Source organism: Coptis chinensis, chromosome 4 (genome assembly GCF_015680905.1).
Source record: "Coptis chinensis isolate HL-2020 chromosome 4, ASM1568090v1, whole genome shotgun sequence".
Taxonomy (NCBI): domain Eukaryota; kingdom Viridiplantae; phylum Streptophyta; class Magnoliopsida; order Ranunculales; family Ranunculaceae; genus Coptis; species Coptis chinensis.
The window spans coordinates 23,298,056-23,312,900 of NC_141459.1; the positions used below are offsets into that span (position 1 = coordinate 23,298,056).

The 14,845-nt window shown below is 38.4% G+C and overlaps 1 protein-coding gene across 9 annotated transcripts; it reads right to left on the bottom strand.

The window, feature by feature from the left end:
• Positions 1 to 426: 426 nt before the first annotated feature.
• Positions 427 to 7,409, bottom strand: LOC147502725 (LEAF RUST 10 DISEASE-RESISTANCE LOCUS RECEPTOR-LIKE PROTEIN KINASE-like 2.4). Of its 9 annotated transcripts, none has more exons than XM_086607567.1 (5): positions 6,957 to 7,409; positions 4,417 to 4,505; positions 2,715 to 4,321; positions 2,020 to 2,097; positions 427 to 1,728 (listed from the first exon to the last, which is right to left on the bottom strand). In XM_086607567.1, exons 3-5 carry the CDS (start codon positions 3,505 to 3,507, stop codon positions 572 to 574), a joined length of 2,028 nt encoding a protein of 675 aa, XP_086463693.1. In that variant the 5' UTR covers positions 3,508 to 4,321; positions 4,417 to 4,505; positions 6,957 to 7,409; the 3' UTR covers positions 427 to 571. The 9 variants fall into 9 exon arrangements, with proteins under 9 accessions (XP_086463693.1, XP_086463695.1, XP_086463688.1 ...); XM_086607569.1 differs by lacking the exon at positions 4,417 to 4,505 and adding an exon at positions 6,657 to 6,818 and having other exon boundaries at positions 2,715 to 4,013; XM_086607562.1 differs by having other exon boundaries at positions 4,417 to 6,818.
• Positions 7,410 to 14,845: the final 7,436 nt, after the last annotated feature.

The following is a 14,845-nucleotide window of genomic DNA, read 5'->3' on the forward strand; positions in this document are numbered from 1 at the left end:
CTCTCTTTGGACAAGCATGCGTTGGATGCTATTAGAGATGTAACCCTTAGATAAGAACCCGGCACGACTCACTGATTCTTATCTAATGCATAGTATTGTTATATTGTAGTGATGGGGTTGGATCTTCTTCTATGCTTTCAGTAGTGACTGTGCCAACAACTGCTGCACTGCTGCAGTATGAAGGCCTTTGATTATGGAAGTTCGATGCTTCACCATAGCTTTGAAAGGGCTTTCATTAGACAGGAGAAATTGTTTCTCCAATCGGCATTCCAACATGTTAGCTAACCACTTACCACCTACCTACCTATTCATTAGAAGAGCAGAGGTATGATTTAAGTTTTGAAAGAACTGAAGCATTCTTTACAACCGAAACAAACATCGCCAACAGGCAAGATCTTTATACTTTTGTAAGGCTCATACAAAAACTCAGGCCAAGTTAAGATTACTGATTTATTTCTCAAGTAGGAAATTGATCGTAGAACAGAACTCGATAAATTTGCATAGCTGAATCATGTACATATGGAATCAATTTGAATGTCAAATACACACACACACACACACCATAATTGCATTAACCAAAAGTATCCTGAGTTATGGTTTCAAGACTGTTGGTTGCATTTCGTAGAAATGGATGAGGTGGTATTCCAATTTCAGCATGTCCTTCCAACATTTTTACTACCCTATCCATGGAAGGCCTATTTGAAGGGATATGTTGAACGCACCAAAGACCCACTAAACACATCCGCTTCACAATATTTTCATCTTCTTCTGTTATGTTTTCTTCATCTTCATTAACCTCAAAAGAATCATCGTTGTCCCCTCTTCTCGGTACAAAAGGAAATTCATCCTTCTTGACTTTGTAATACAGCCATTCGGGAAAATATACTTGACTAGGTTCAGATGCTTCGGTCTCGTAGTTCTTTCTCCTGCCAACCATTTCTAAAAGAAGCATCCCATAGCTATAAACATCAGATTTCTCTGTAACTGGACCAAAAGTCTTCAACCACATCTCTGGCGCTGCATACCCTAGAGTTCCTTGAGCTGCGGTTAAAGACACATGACTATGGTCCTTATCAATCATCTTTGCTAGCCCGAAATCAGAAACTTTCGCAGAGAAATTAGAGTCGAGCAAGACATTGGGAGGTTTAATGTCAAGGTGCAAGATCCTATTTCTGCAACCTTGGTGCAGGTAGAGTATCCCCCTGGCTGTTTCTAAGGCAATGCTACAAACTTGTTTAGAACTTAGCCAGTTGTACTCAGTTTTGCCTTCAACCTCAGCTCCAACATTTTCTTTCTTGGTATTGTAGATATACTTATCTAAGGATCCATTTTGCATGAACTCGTAAACAACCGCACAAGTGTCGCCATCAACGCAATATCCGAACATACACACCAAGTTATGGTGGTGTACACTTCCAACTGTAGCCACTTCATTCATAAAGTGTTTCTGAGTTTGCTTAGATATCTTGAAGAGTTTTACAGCAACTGGTACCTCGACCCTATTTCTTTGAATTGTTCCTTTGTACACACTACCGAATCCTCCTTCACCAAGTTTTGACGAAAAGTTGTTAGTTAACTTCTTCAGTTGAGAATACGTGTACCTTGTTAGAGATATGCTTGACATGGTCCTCTTGTCAAAGTGAAAGTATAACTTTTTTCGACGAGCACACATCACCACTAATGCAACAAGGACTACGATAAACAATAATGACGCAGATGCAGAAATCGCTGCATTGAAAGAAGAGCTGTTTATTAGACCACAAGTTTCTCATAATGAATGCAATGCATCGTTCTATTATATAATTCGTATACGTTGCAGTGTTGCACACACCTTAGCTATATCTTTGTATTGGCAGAAGGCAAGCAAACTAAATTAGACACAATGAACTAAATATAACTGTATTGCACCAAATTCAAATATGTCCAACCCAAAAAAATTCAGCAAAATATATGCATGGACTCGCTTGAAAAATATCCATTCAAGTGAAACAAATAGTGGATATAAAGTTCTAAATTTACCTGTGACAACTGCTCTAGATGGTCTAGATCTCCGTCTTCCTGGTGTATTAACCCATGTGGAAAGATCCTCCAAGATACCTAGTTAAACAGAGGTTAAACAGAAGGCACTATCTTGATGATTATAACAGCATTATATTCTTAGTTGAATAAGTAATAGCAGATTCAATGTTCATGTACTATATTCCTCTGTTGTAGTGCTATCCACCATCTTCTAGCTTCCGGTAACTATTGTATTTAGGTATGCAGCGTAATTCTCTTTTCTTTTAGCGCTGTTTCTTATTATCTTAAAATTTTCTTTTGGTTTGTTTAAAAAAGAATTATTAGAATTCATTCAAAACTTGCATATCAAGGATTCAAGAACAATCAGATACTGCAAGCTTAAGCAGGTCAACTATGACAATCTCACAATTGTATACATTTTTCTCTAACTATCTGTCAATCATTTCTCTAGACTTTGAGGTTTGGTTTCCTCGTTTTGGTCATTGTAATATTCATTCGATCGGCCATAAAAAATTCATGTAGTAAGCTTTCCATGAACCTCTAACGCTCTAAGTCTTTAACACAGCCTGACCCTAAGCTGCTCGAGAGGGTTAAAGGGCTTGATAGTTTTAATTTTTTTTTTTAAAGTTTTAAGTATCAGTGTTTCTATGTGAAACGTGAACGCAGTATTTTTACCCAAAGAAATAAGTACATACCATCAGAGCAATTGAAGCTATGCACACTAGTTGGGCAGAGGCAAACGAACGAACCCGTTGAAGGTTTGTTCCCACACCTACCACCAGAACCCTCACATCCACGACACTCCAAAGGCTTTGTAAATCCGATTTCAAATCCTGACTGTAAATATCCTCTCAAATCTCTGTCAATACTTACATTTAAAGAGTCACCAAGGGTAAACACAGGGAATATCTCACAGTTAGCATACTTAACATTAAACAATGGAGAATAATAGCAAAAGTTAGCTGTAGTGTTGCAATCAAGACAAGACGCATTTCGCAACCCTTGGATTGCATTTGAAGGAATAGGACTAGTGCAATTGAGGTGGGTGCCAGGGTTGTAGCTCGAACGTAGTGAAAACATGTTACTTAGAGAATATGCATAATTTGGTCTAGACACTTGTACACCACAAGTGAAAAGAGAATTTGCTTGAACAGATAAAGTGATGGCAGTGGGATCAGTGAAATTAATTGAGAGAACTCTGAGGGTAACACTGGAAAGTGGACTATCTAGGAGGAGGGATTCATTAGAAGAACAAAAGGGTTGGATAGCAGAAGCATGGCATGGAGTTGGCAGAGCAAATGGATACGAGAGTGAAATGTTGTTGCATGTAGAAGGTGCACATAAGTTGTAATAATATGTAGGATCTGTACTTGTTGGTATAAGCGGAGGTGGTGCTTGTTGACAGTTTATTGAAAAAAATAAATTTGTGACTGAGAGAAAGAAGAGAAAAGTGAGAGATGGTTTTCTAAGGTTTTGAAGATGAGCCATGGAGAGAGAAATTTAAGGAGATGGTTTCCAATTTTTTAATGAAGTATACAAGCGCATGAAAGAACATTGGTCATCTTATATTGTGTTGATTTTTTTTATAGAGTTCTGTATGTCCCCAATCTAAGGTAGTGGGATAGAAAAAACGACCAAAATGGGTAACGTAATTTCCCCAAAAATTCAATTGGGTAACATATATTTTTTTTTTTGGGTTAATTAGGTTAATGAACTTAGTAAATTGGTCAATAAGGATAATCTGTCAACCATCCGTATGATATCATCATTAGCTATAATTTTTAATGGGTCCTATTATTGACCAGACCCCAAATTGGGTTAGGCAGACCTGGTCTAATTTGGAGTCTGTACTTATGTTGCGCACAACACAGAGTTTATACACCCCCCACCAAAAATAGCCCGACTAGAAAAGAAACTGAGAAACCGGTTACATACAATTTTCAACCCTTCATCTCCTCCATCTCCTCCATCCACCTGCTTGTACCTACAGCATACTAGACAATGATAACAGTTTATCGTTAGCATTCTAAAAAGCAAGAAAATTCATCTTTGATCAGTTCCATTTCTAACCATTAAGAAAGAGAAGCATTTTAGGTAGCAAAACCTGCCTACGACATCAAAAGCAAATAGCCTCGAGTTAAGCACACACAATATGTGGAGATGCCTTAGGAAGAACAAATAAGGCAGCCATTTGTAGATACTATGCAAAAGCCAACAACAATAATCATACGCATGCACACAAAACAAACGGCAACACTGACGCATCTAGCACCAAGAGTGGCAACGAACAACTCCATCACAACTGCAACAATGGAGGTCATATTTTCTTATTAATCCATAAAGTTCAATTCAATAGAAACCAAAGAAAGAAAATAACAAGTTGTTGCAAGAACTTACTTGACTTTCAAGAAGTACTAACTTTCCCAAATACAACCCAATTCTAAGAAATGATTCCCAGAAAAATCGAGAGGACGGCTTGCAAATGACTGATGGAAACCGGCATTAGTATTCCTAGACGACTTGTGGAGGCCTCACCAAGAAACCATTTCGAGCGACTTGATTGGCCGCTTTAGTTATATGCCAGATCACCCAGCGAGGTCGCATAACTCAGTTCCCAATGATCTTATGGTGTCAATATTGGGGCGACATTGTCGGATCGGATTTGACTAATTTTTGCAGTATGGTGGTGTCGTTTGGTAGTGATTTGTGTGGCCCAAATGTTTCTTGAAATCATGTGATTTTTTTTCTTCAAATCCAAATTCAATTAAACCGATCTATAAACTTAATATCCAAATTTGTCCACACATACAATTTGATAAAAATGACATTAATTGAAAAACATATATAACTAAAAAAAAACACAATTTCGTCAGGATAATCATTTTATTATTCATCAATTTCACTACTTTAACTATTTTTATTTTTTTTTAAAAGAAATACAATAAAATTATTTCAAAATGTTCTTCATCATTAAGTGGTGGACAAATTTTTATTTTTTAGGGTTAGGAAGAGTGAGTAAATGGATTGAGCTTTAAAGTTTGGAGGGAAAGAGAATTGGGTTTTAAGAGGGTCTATGATGATGATGGAGAAATAGGTAAAGGGCAATAGAAGGTTGCAATAGGTCACATTGATTTAATTGGTAGAGTGCCCAACACAAAACATGAAACATGATTTTTAGGTCAATGGTAAATTTGTAATAATAATTTTTTTAGGGTCTGCTCAACACAAAATAGAAGGTGCCATAGCGAGTACTTTTTTAATTTCTCTATAAATAATTTAATTCAATTGCTTTTTGACATATTAGTAAAAATTTCACCCACCTCAAGTTTCTTTGATAGGTCAGTTAAATTAAGGGGCGCGGTATTGGCACCCCGATAAATGGGACTAACACCCATTTGACAAAAAAGTAAAACAATAATGGTTATTCCTTATATGTCATTTTACACCTTCACATGCCCATAGTTCTATGGCAGGCAGTTGCCGCGACATCTCATATCCCACGACAGGCAACCGCGAGATTGCACAATCCACGGCATCGGGTTGCCACGAGATCATATATCATATCCTGGCAGGTGCCATTTTGACCATGCATTTTTTTTTTTTTTTTTTTTTTTTTTACTTCAAATTTTGCGTATTGAACACACACGACATATGGATACCTCATTTTCTTCTTTAAAGTTTCTTTATACATTCCAAGAACAACACTAAAACTATGACAAAAAATATATACAATCGAGCCATAATTTTGCTATCTCGCGGCAAATAGTTTCATATGTTATAAGAAAATTTTGTGATCAAATTAATGAAGAAGAGTTTTGATAATTAACACAAGCAAAGACTCCATTTTAGTAAACAAAATCATTTCGCGGCAACTAACTATTTTTTATGGTGGTTATTAAAAAATAATAATAAAAAAAACCCACGGCAGCCACCTTCTGTGGGATATGGGATCTCGCAGTAACCCGATGCCGTGGATTGTGCAATCCCGCGGCAGGTGTTTGTCGTTAGTGTTTTTTGTGTATTTAATGGAAAGGTACTAGTACCGTTGAATTGGTCAAATAGCTGCTAGTCCCATTTATGGGGGTGCCAATACCGCGGCCCTAAATTAAGACATATACATACTAACATACTTATATACATACTAACATACTTGGATAGCTTAACCAGAATAACTTATGGCAAAACCAGAACAGGTGCATTAGATTCCAAAAAGAACAAAATTGGAATAATTTTAGAATTTAGTTGACTCAGTGAGTCGAATCATCTTCTTCCCCAACACCCAATTTCTAAGAGTAAGTAAACAAGAAGAAAATAAGAGTTTGATGAGACCCTTGATTTCACCATAGCAATTAAACACACTAATAATCGTAGACACTGATTGGAGGGAAATAATGGTGGATGGGTTGTTCGTTATTCAGAGGGAAATAATGGTGAAGATGAGTTTTTCGACGCGTGCTTGGTTTCTCATGTGCGAACAAAAGAATGAGGGTTTATTTTGCTCATCTGTTTTTCGCCAAAATCATATTACACATGTGAAAATGACAGCCACATAAGCTAATTTCAAACGACAAGATAACAGATTACCCCGATTGACCAATTTACCAAGTTGGTTACCCATTGACGAAAAAAAAACATACCTTATCCAAATTGAATTTTCGGAGAAAGCACGTTTGGCTAGATATTCTGTTCGTCTGCCCAGAAAGTGCTGACTCTAGTGTTTTCTTAGTGATGATTTTGACTTCATGATCTAGCAGAACGAGTCTTGCATAATGTGTATTAGAGAAGGTGACACCGTGACACTTATATTAGACAACAAGATACAACAAAGTCAAGGATACGATAATCAGCTAAGTATTTTGTAGAAAACTATATCATCAGGACATATGTAAGGAGATGATACATGATTCGAGTTAAACAACATAACCAAAGCGCCATACCTGCTAGACCGGCGTTGCTTCCTGACGGAGAAGCAAAATACTTACTTTGTCCTGCCGTGGACAAAGTACTAGTGCAGCGCTCTCTGTTGATTTCGTTGTTTGTATCGTGTGGTTTCAACTGGTGATTTCTTGCAAATTAGAAGGTTAGACGAGGACACAGATGATGGCTCGTATTATACTCTGGGTTTTGAAGTCTTTAAATTGGATCTGCTTGTGCGTGACTGGACCCGAGTAAGAAGCATTCTTTAACACCGGTACCTGATTGTGGTGAATTTCGACAGACTTGACCACAGCTTAGACATGCTAGGTGTTATGCATTTATATGTCACTCCGTCCAGAGTCTTAGACACAATAACTCGGACCAAGTTAAGATCAGTGATCTATTTCTCAAGTAGGAATTGTTCAATAGGATAGAATTTATGAAGCTTGTATAGCACCATGAACAACTTCACCAAAAAAAGAAATATAATAACAATATGAACGTTAATCTACTTGTTGCTATTTAGGTTATTCCATCTCTAGTATAAATATATGTATTGTAGGTTAGGGTAAATATACTCTAAACCCTACCTTCTTCTTGTGCCTCCATCCTTTCTTCTTCTTCTTCTACACACTCAATCCCTTTAACCTAACAAGCTAACTACCATATGTATCTCCTAGTATAAATAACATGGTATCGGAGCCGACTCTGTTTAGTGAATGATAGGAGAGAGATCCTCAGTTTCAAGGTTCCAGTTTTAGTATTAGTTGGTGTCTTAGTATTCTTTTCGCCCTAATGATCTCGGAGATTGATAAAGAGGAGACGTCTGTCTTGCGGTTTTGCGCAGCCAGTATTCTTTTTCATCAAGTGAGTTTTTCTTCTCTTTACAATGACTGATGTTGTTCCAAAATCCGATGAATTCGGTAATACGTCTGTTTTCTCTGTTGGTATGACCTCTGTCAAATTGGAGGGTGTTACCAATTACCTTCAATGGGCAGAGGCAGTTATTATTTATCTTACTGGAAAAGGTAAGGAAAATCATCTGACAGATCCCCCAGATGATAAAGGAAAGACAACCTGGACAAAAGATGATGCCTTGGTTAAGAATTTCCTATGGAATACTATGGAGAAAGATGTTTGTAATACTGTGCGGTTTTTTAAAATCTCGAAGGAGATTTGGGAGTATCTACAAGAATCATACTATCAATCTTAGAATACTTCTCGTATCTTTCAGTTGTATGAGAACATCTTTGATCTCACTCAAGGAGATATGTCTATCTCTGAATATTACAATTCTTCGTAGCAAGTGGGAAGAACTGAATATATATCACCCACTTACTACAGACATAAATCGATTGAAGAAACAAAGAGAGGAATTTCGAAGTCTCCAAATTCCTATCCGGGCTACGCCCCGAAGTTTGCTAATGTGAAAGCCCAAGTTCATTTGAATCTAAGCTCCTTACTGCAATGCGAGGCTTACTCTCGTTTGTTTCAGATTATTGCACCTCCTCCAAGGCACAATGACAATGCGGCTTTATTGATCCCTCCAAGTAGTAATAACAACCCCCCTCTTCGGGTCGTGGTAATGGCGGTAGAGGAGGAGATAGAGAGTGGTGGCGCCGGGGGTGGTGGTCGTATCCGCGGAGTGGCCATGGTCGTGGTATTGGCGGTTTTGAGCCTTGTGAGCATTGGGCTTACAAATCATAGTGCTGATTTTTGTTGGGATATAACAGGGCGCCCACCTTTGCACAAAGCCAACAATGCCCGCGAGTTGATAAGAAAGTGACCGATTTTCAACGAGTTCAAGAAGACTTTGCGATACGATGAAGCGGATACAAGCTATTCCAGTTCATCGAAGTTTGTCCGACTACCCAATGCGACCCGGCCGATTCGGGTAAAAAACATGTCTTCATACAAGTGGTAACGACTCTTGGGTTATTATTTCGGGGAGCTTCCGATCATATGACGAGGTAATCCCGGTTGTTTTCTAGTTTTGTGTATATACTCACACACCATCATATGTCACATTAGCAAATGGGGCTAAGGCTAGTATTCTTGGTCGGGTACTATTCGGTTAACTTCGTAATATATCACTTGTCTCGGTCTTGCTTATTTGAAATTTCCCCTTTAATCTATTAATGCGTTCATCGTCTCACCCAATCTCTTCACTGTAATGTCATGTTTTCTTCCACTCATGTTGTGTTTCAGGATCTACAGACAAAGACACTAGTTGGTGGGGGGTATGAGCACGGGGGCATCTATTACTTTCAAGATGATTATGGGCACTCTCACCATAAGCAGGCTCTTACAGTCTCAGTCTCTCCTGTTCAGTGGCATAGACGTCTTGGTCATCTTCCTCTTGCTAGTTTGCGAATTTTAGTTTCCAATATTTCTTCTAGTATTCAGTCTTTAGGTTGTGAGGTTTGTGAGTTAGCTAAACATCGTCATGCTACTTACAAAAATAGGTTAAATAAGTGTTTTAGTGCTCCTTTTCAATTAGTCCATTCAGATGTCTGGGGTCCTTGTAGAACCACTGGCCTTTTTGGAGCCAAGTATTTTATTACATTTATAGATGATTTTTCTCGTGTTTGTTGGGTCTATATTATGGAAAATTGTTCTCAAGTATTCTCTATTTTTAAAAAATTCTATACTGAGATTACTAATCGGTATTCTGCACACATGCATGTTTTTCGAACTGATAATGCCAAAGACTATACCTCTACAATATTCCAGAGTTTTTTAGATGACCATGGCATTACACATCAAACCTCCTGTGTGGATACACCTCAACAAAATGGGGTTGCTGAGAAAAAGAACAGACCCATTCTTGAAGTCGCCGATGCTTAATGTTTCAAACAAATCTCCCAAAGTTTTATTGGGCAAAGGCAGTCCTTACTGCCACATACTTGATTAATCGTATGCCCTCTTCATTATTAGGGGGAAAAACACCACACTCTGTTCTTTTTCCTGGTCAACCTTCTTTCCATCTTCCCCCTCAGATTTTTGGTTGTGTCTGCTTTGTTCATAATCTTCAGTCGGGTCGTGATAAGTTAGACTCTCATGCTATTAAGTGTGTTTTCCTTGGGTATTCACGTACACAGAAAGTTATAGTCCTCATCTGCGCAAATCATTTGTCTGTGCTGATGTTACTTTTTTTGAAGATGTCCCGTTTTACTCTTCAGAAGGGAAGATGTCCTCTGAACCATTTGAGGATTGTGTTATGCCATCTGGTGTTGCTGGATATGATCTTGGTGAAAATGAGGGAGCTCGTGAAGAAGGAGCACGACCTGCGCCCATAGATGGCCTTATAGAGCGCGACCTGCGCTCCCTTGATGGTCGAGTTCCAGGCGATAGAGCGCACCCTGCGCCCACTATTGGCTTTCTTGAGCGTGACCTGCGCTCCCTTGATGGTCGAGTTCCAGGTGATGTAGCGCGACCTGCGCCCACTGATAGCCTTCCAAGAGCGGGCGCGCCCAGTACCTTCAGTTGCCATTCCAGAGTTTGAGGCTGAAAGTTCAACTGCTCCACTGCCCTCACCTCTTTCCCACTGTGTCTGTGGATCCTATTGCCATTCCATCGACCTTGATGTTCGATTGCACTCGAAAACTTGAACGCCCACCGCCGATTATCGTCGTCTTCCTAGTAAGTATGCTCGAGATTCTATTTCTAAGTATGTTTCTACTGATCATTTACCACCATCTGTCAAGTCTTTTACTACGTCCTTGTTGTCTGTCTCTGTCTCGTCTAACTACAGGGATGCTCTATCTCATCCTGGCTGGAAGCAAGCAATGGACGAGGAGTTGAGTGCCTTGTATTCTAATGACACTTGGGTTCTTACAGATCTTCCTTCTGGGAAGAAAGCAGTTGCTTGTAAGTGGGTTTTCACTATTAAGCATAATCTAGATGGTACTATTTCTCGTTTAAAGGCTCGTCTGGTTGTAAAAGGCTTTACCCAGATATATGGTATTGATTACTCCGAGACGTTTTCTCCGATTGCAAAGCTCGCCTCTGTGCATATTATGATTTCTCTTGCCGTTCATCATCACTGGCCTCTGTTTCAGTTGGATGTTAAGAATGCCTTTTTACATGGCGATCTTATGGAGGAAATCTATATGGTTTAACCTCCTGGTTTTGTTGCTTGATAAGAGCCCAAAACTGTAGTTTTAACCCCTTAACAATCATACTTTTAGACCAATTATGTGAGTAATAATTAAGAGTTAATACTGATTACGTGTTTTTATGCATTTCAGGCTTCAAAGTCTATTATGTGCGTAAATATGCCACTTTAGCGAGATAAAGGAGCAAAGGTCGGTTGCTAAGGAGTTAAACGTGAATAAAGGCCAAGATTCAAGGAGACAAAGCCTTTGTAAAGCCCGGTCAAAAGCTGAAAAGTCAACACGAAAGCGTAAAGAGTGCACAAGTCGTGAGAACTTCCGAAGGCCGTATCTTTGGACTCAGATCTCGGAATTGGGAGTAGCTTATGTCAAAACGACCGGCTCGAAAAGAGCTTTCCAATGGTCCAAGCCTTGGCCCAATCAGAGGAGCAGAAGTGGACAAAACATCTGTCGAAGCCAACTGCAGCTGAAGAGCCCATTTTGGACTAAAGAAATTGGGTTTTGGCCCGATTTTCCGCCCAAAACATGGCTCCAAGCCCATGCACGATTTTGGATCTGGAAGTATAAAAACAAAAGCTTGACTCTTTGTTAATGGCAATTAGGTTAGGTAGCAAAAGTATTTAGGTTAGGAAGCTAATGTTAATGGAGTTTAGGGTTAGAATAATTTTTAGATCTAGAATTAAATCTCTATTTTAATTAGTTTTCATTTCCCTTTGTTTTAATTTAAAGTATTAAAATATTGTTCTTGCTTCATTAGATAAATAAAGTAGTTTATTATTGATCAAATTCAATTTTGTCATTTATCTATTGCTTAGATCTAATTTCATTTCTTGGTTGTTAGTCATTTCGTAGTTATTGATGTTGGGTTGGATTATTGTTCATTAAATTCATAAATTAGGTTGTCTTCATTTTGATTCTTAGACTATTGTTAAATTTAGATTTATAAAGTTTTAATTTCAATTTAATTTAATTATGTCTTATTGTTATTATTGTTCTTGTGTTGGGAATGGTAGTATAGAAATTTCACACCAAACACATCACTCTCACCATTGTTCCTTTTGGTTTGATTAGTTGAATTCTATTTAGTCTTGATAGATTGAGAGTGGAGCGAATCGACTCTCGATATTACTTCATTATTGAGTAGGAATATTGATATAAACACGTATTTACATTATTATGATTATTTGTGTTTACGATAGATAGTTAGAATAATAATTAAAAATCATCATTATCAAATGGGCCAGCCTGCCATCTTAATCTCGTTCAAGACAAGAATTCAATTGCTTGAATCAAGGGGCAATCCCCCATTCTCTACCCACCCACCCTTTTAATTTTTCATTCTTGTTTCTTGAATTTTCGGAACTGTTCACTGTTTCAGGCATAGGGGCTGCGGATTCACAGAGAAAAACACTGCGGTGAAGGTATTTCTAAATTTTCGAAAATTCTGAAAATTTTCATACATATTATTTAATGTGTTGTTGATTTACTGGAATATTTTCAGATTTTTCAAAGTTGTTTTACCTTGTGAAAAAAAATACGATCTTTACAGTGCTGCATTTCAGTTTTCACACCGTATGTTCTTGAAAAACAGACGAGTAAGGTTACTTAGGGAGTTCTAAAAATTCTATAATTTTACAGGAGTATCTATCCTAACTAAAGAGTTTGTAGTAAAAATTTGATGAGTTTTTGATTTGTTTTGACCTCCTAAATAGTAGAGTGTTTCCAGTGTGTTTCTGCAGTGTTGCAAACACTTAATATCTGAAACACCAGCCAATAAGGAGAGGTTGTAGAACTCCAATTGCTCTAAATTTTTTACAGGAACAAGTAGGATCTGTCAGGAGTCTCCAGTAAAAATTTGGCAATTTTTGGATTTTTTTTTTTATGGGTTAACCATTCGGTTGTTTGTATTGTGTCCGAAAACCGTTTCGCAAACTTTGAAGGGCTGTAGAGGGACTTTCACAGCTCCGATTGATCTGAAATTTTACAGGCTACTTGATAGACGTCTTAGCAAATTACTGTAAAAATTTCAAATTTTTTGGAGTACGATAAAAGGCCTAAAACTTGAAAACCCTGGAGCGCGACCGCGCCCAAAACACTAGACATTCGACAAAACAGAGGGCACTCGCGCCCAACTCGCGCCCAACCCGCGCCCTACAAGGAAAATTCATCATGAACAGCCCGATTTTCATAGGAAAGTTCAAATTTCTATTCCTTAAAGTTATAAAGTGTTTCTAACTTGTTAAATACACTGAAATCGCGTATACAAGACGCTATTCGTAGCGAAGCAAGGAAGCATTCAGTACTCATTCTTTCACTCCTCGCCTCTTACGTGGAGGAGTTTTAATTCTAGTAGAATCGGGCTTGTTTTTGAAGAAATAAATACAACACCTATCTAGAATTTCACACACTACACTTGCATCAATGGCTAAAGAACAAGAGACTCTCTCTCGATTTTTATAAAGCCCTAAACGATGGCCCTAAGTGGGTGCATCGTTCTTGTAGACCTAGTGGGGGATTTTTGAATCCCCTAATATATTTAACTTGTTACGGTTTTCATGGTTTAGACCATGAGAAGCCTTACCAAAGACATCGTTAGGATAGACCAAGTTCTCACTACATTCCATCATCCTGGCGTAAGTCCGAACAAGTTAAACTTAGGGTGTTTCCTTTCACCCTAGCCCGACAAAGGCGGCGTCTTGGTTAACGCCCAAACGCCAAACTCGTGGACTCATGGGCTCAACTTGTTCAATTGTTCATGGAACAGTTTTACCCCACCATCGAAGACGGATGAAATGCTTCACAAGATTCATTTCTTCCACCATAATCCTCATGAATCCTTTTTGAGGCACGGAATCGTTTCATCGATCTTTCTCATTGAATGCCCAAGATCATAATCTTGCAAAAGACACGCTTGTTTCGTGCTTTCTTCAAGGGGCTTTCACATTATCATAAGGAGGTTCTAGATATCATGGTGGGGGTAGTTTTCTTAGTAAAGGAGCCTTGGAGGCTTATACATTCTTAGAAGATCAATCTAAGAGGAACAACAATTGGGGGAGGTAACGATTCCTCCCGCTCCTCTCCTTCTTCTCTTGAGGTTAAACATGATCCCCGAGCTTAAAACTCTTATCGATGCCCTCACTAAAAGGTAGATGCCATCTCGTTCAACAACAACAACCCACTCCGGTCATGAATATTAACTCTACTCGTTGTAATATGCATTTGTAGTCTTGAGCATTCCGACTTCTATTGTCCTCTTTGTCTATGCACAAACACCACCACAACCATCACACTTCAACCAATTAACTCAACATCAAGGACAAGGGAACTTAGGTGACCAAAATAGAGGTTTAGTACCCATAACCTTAACTATCAACATCAAGACATGAGCGCCAACAAGCTTTTAATTCCAATACAACCATCTACGGACAAAGTAGTAGTGACCTTGTTGGAGAAACAAAATCAAATTATGCAACAAAACTCCAACTTGATGAAAGATCGGCATGATCAAAACTCTAATATGATGAAACAAACGATGCAAATGATGCAGTCTTTGTGCCAAAAGGTTATTGACATGTCTTCTAACCAAAATAATAACCAAACCGGCGTGTTTCCAAAGTCAAGCAATGCCTAATCCTAAGTTAACAAACAAACACCGCCGAAATAAAAAGTATTGTGTAATGGTAATATAAACCAAGGGGACCTATGGTGATCACTACCGCCGTTCGGGGAGAGTAGTTGATAACCAAGTGACTATGCCTAAGAGATCACCCGCAAACTATAAATGATACCATACC

Bases quoted from the DNA above. Each gene is read 5' to 3' on its own strand.
- LOC147502725 (XM_086607570.1), bottom strand. From the start codon at position 3,507: ATGGCTCATCTTCAAAACCTTAGAAAACCATCTCTCACTTTTCTCTTC. The intron at 2,098-2,714 runs GTATGTACTTAT...CTGTTTAACTAG, and splicing joins TAGCTTCAATTGCTCTGATG to GTATCTTGGAGGATCTTTCC. The intron at 1,729-2,019 runs GTAAATTTAGAA...CTTTCAATGCAG, and splicing joins ATCTAGAGCAGTTGTCACAG to CGATTTCTGCATCTGCGTCA.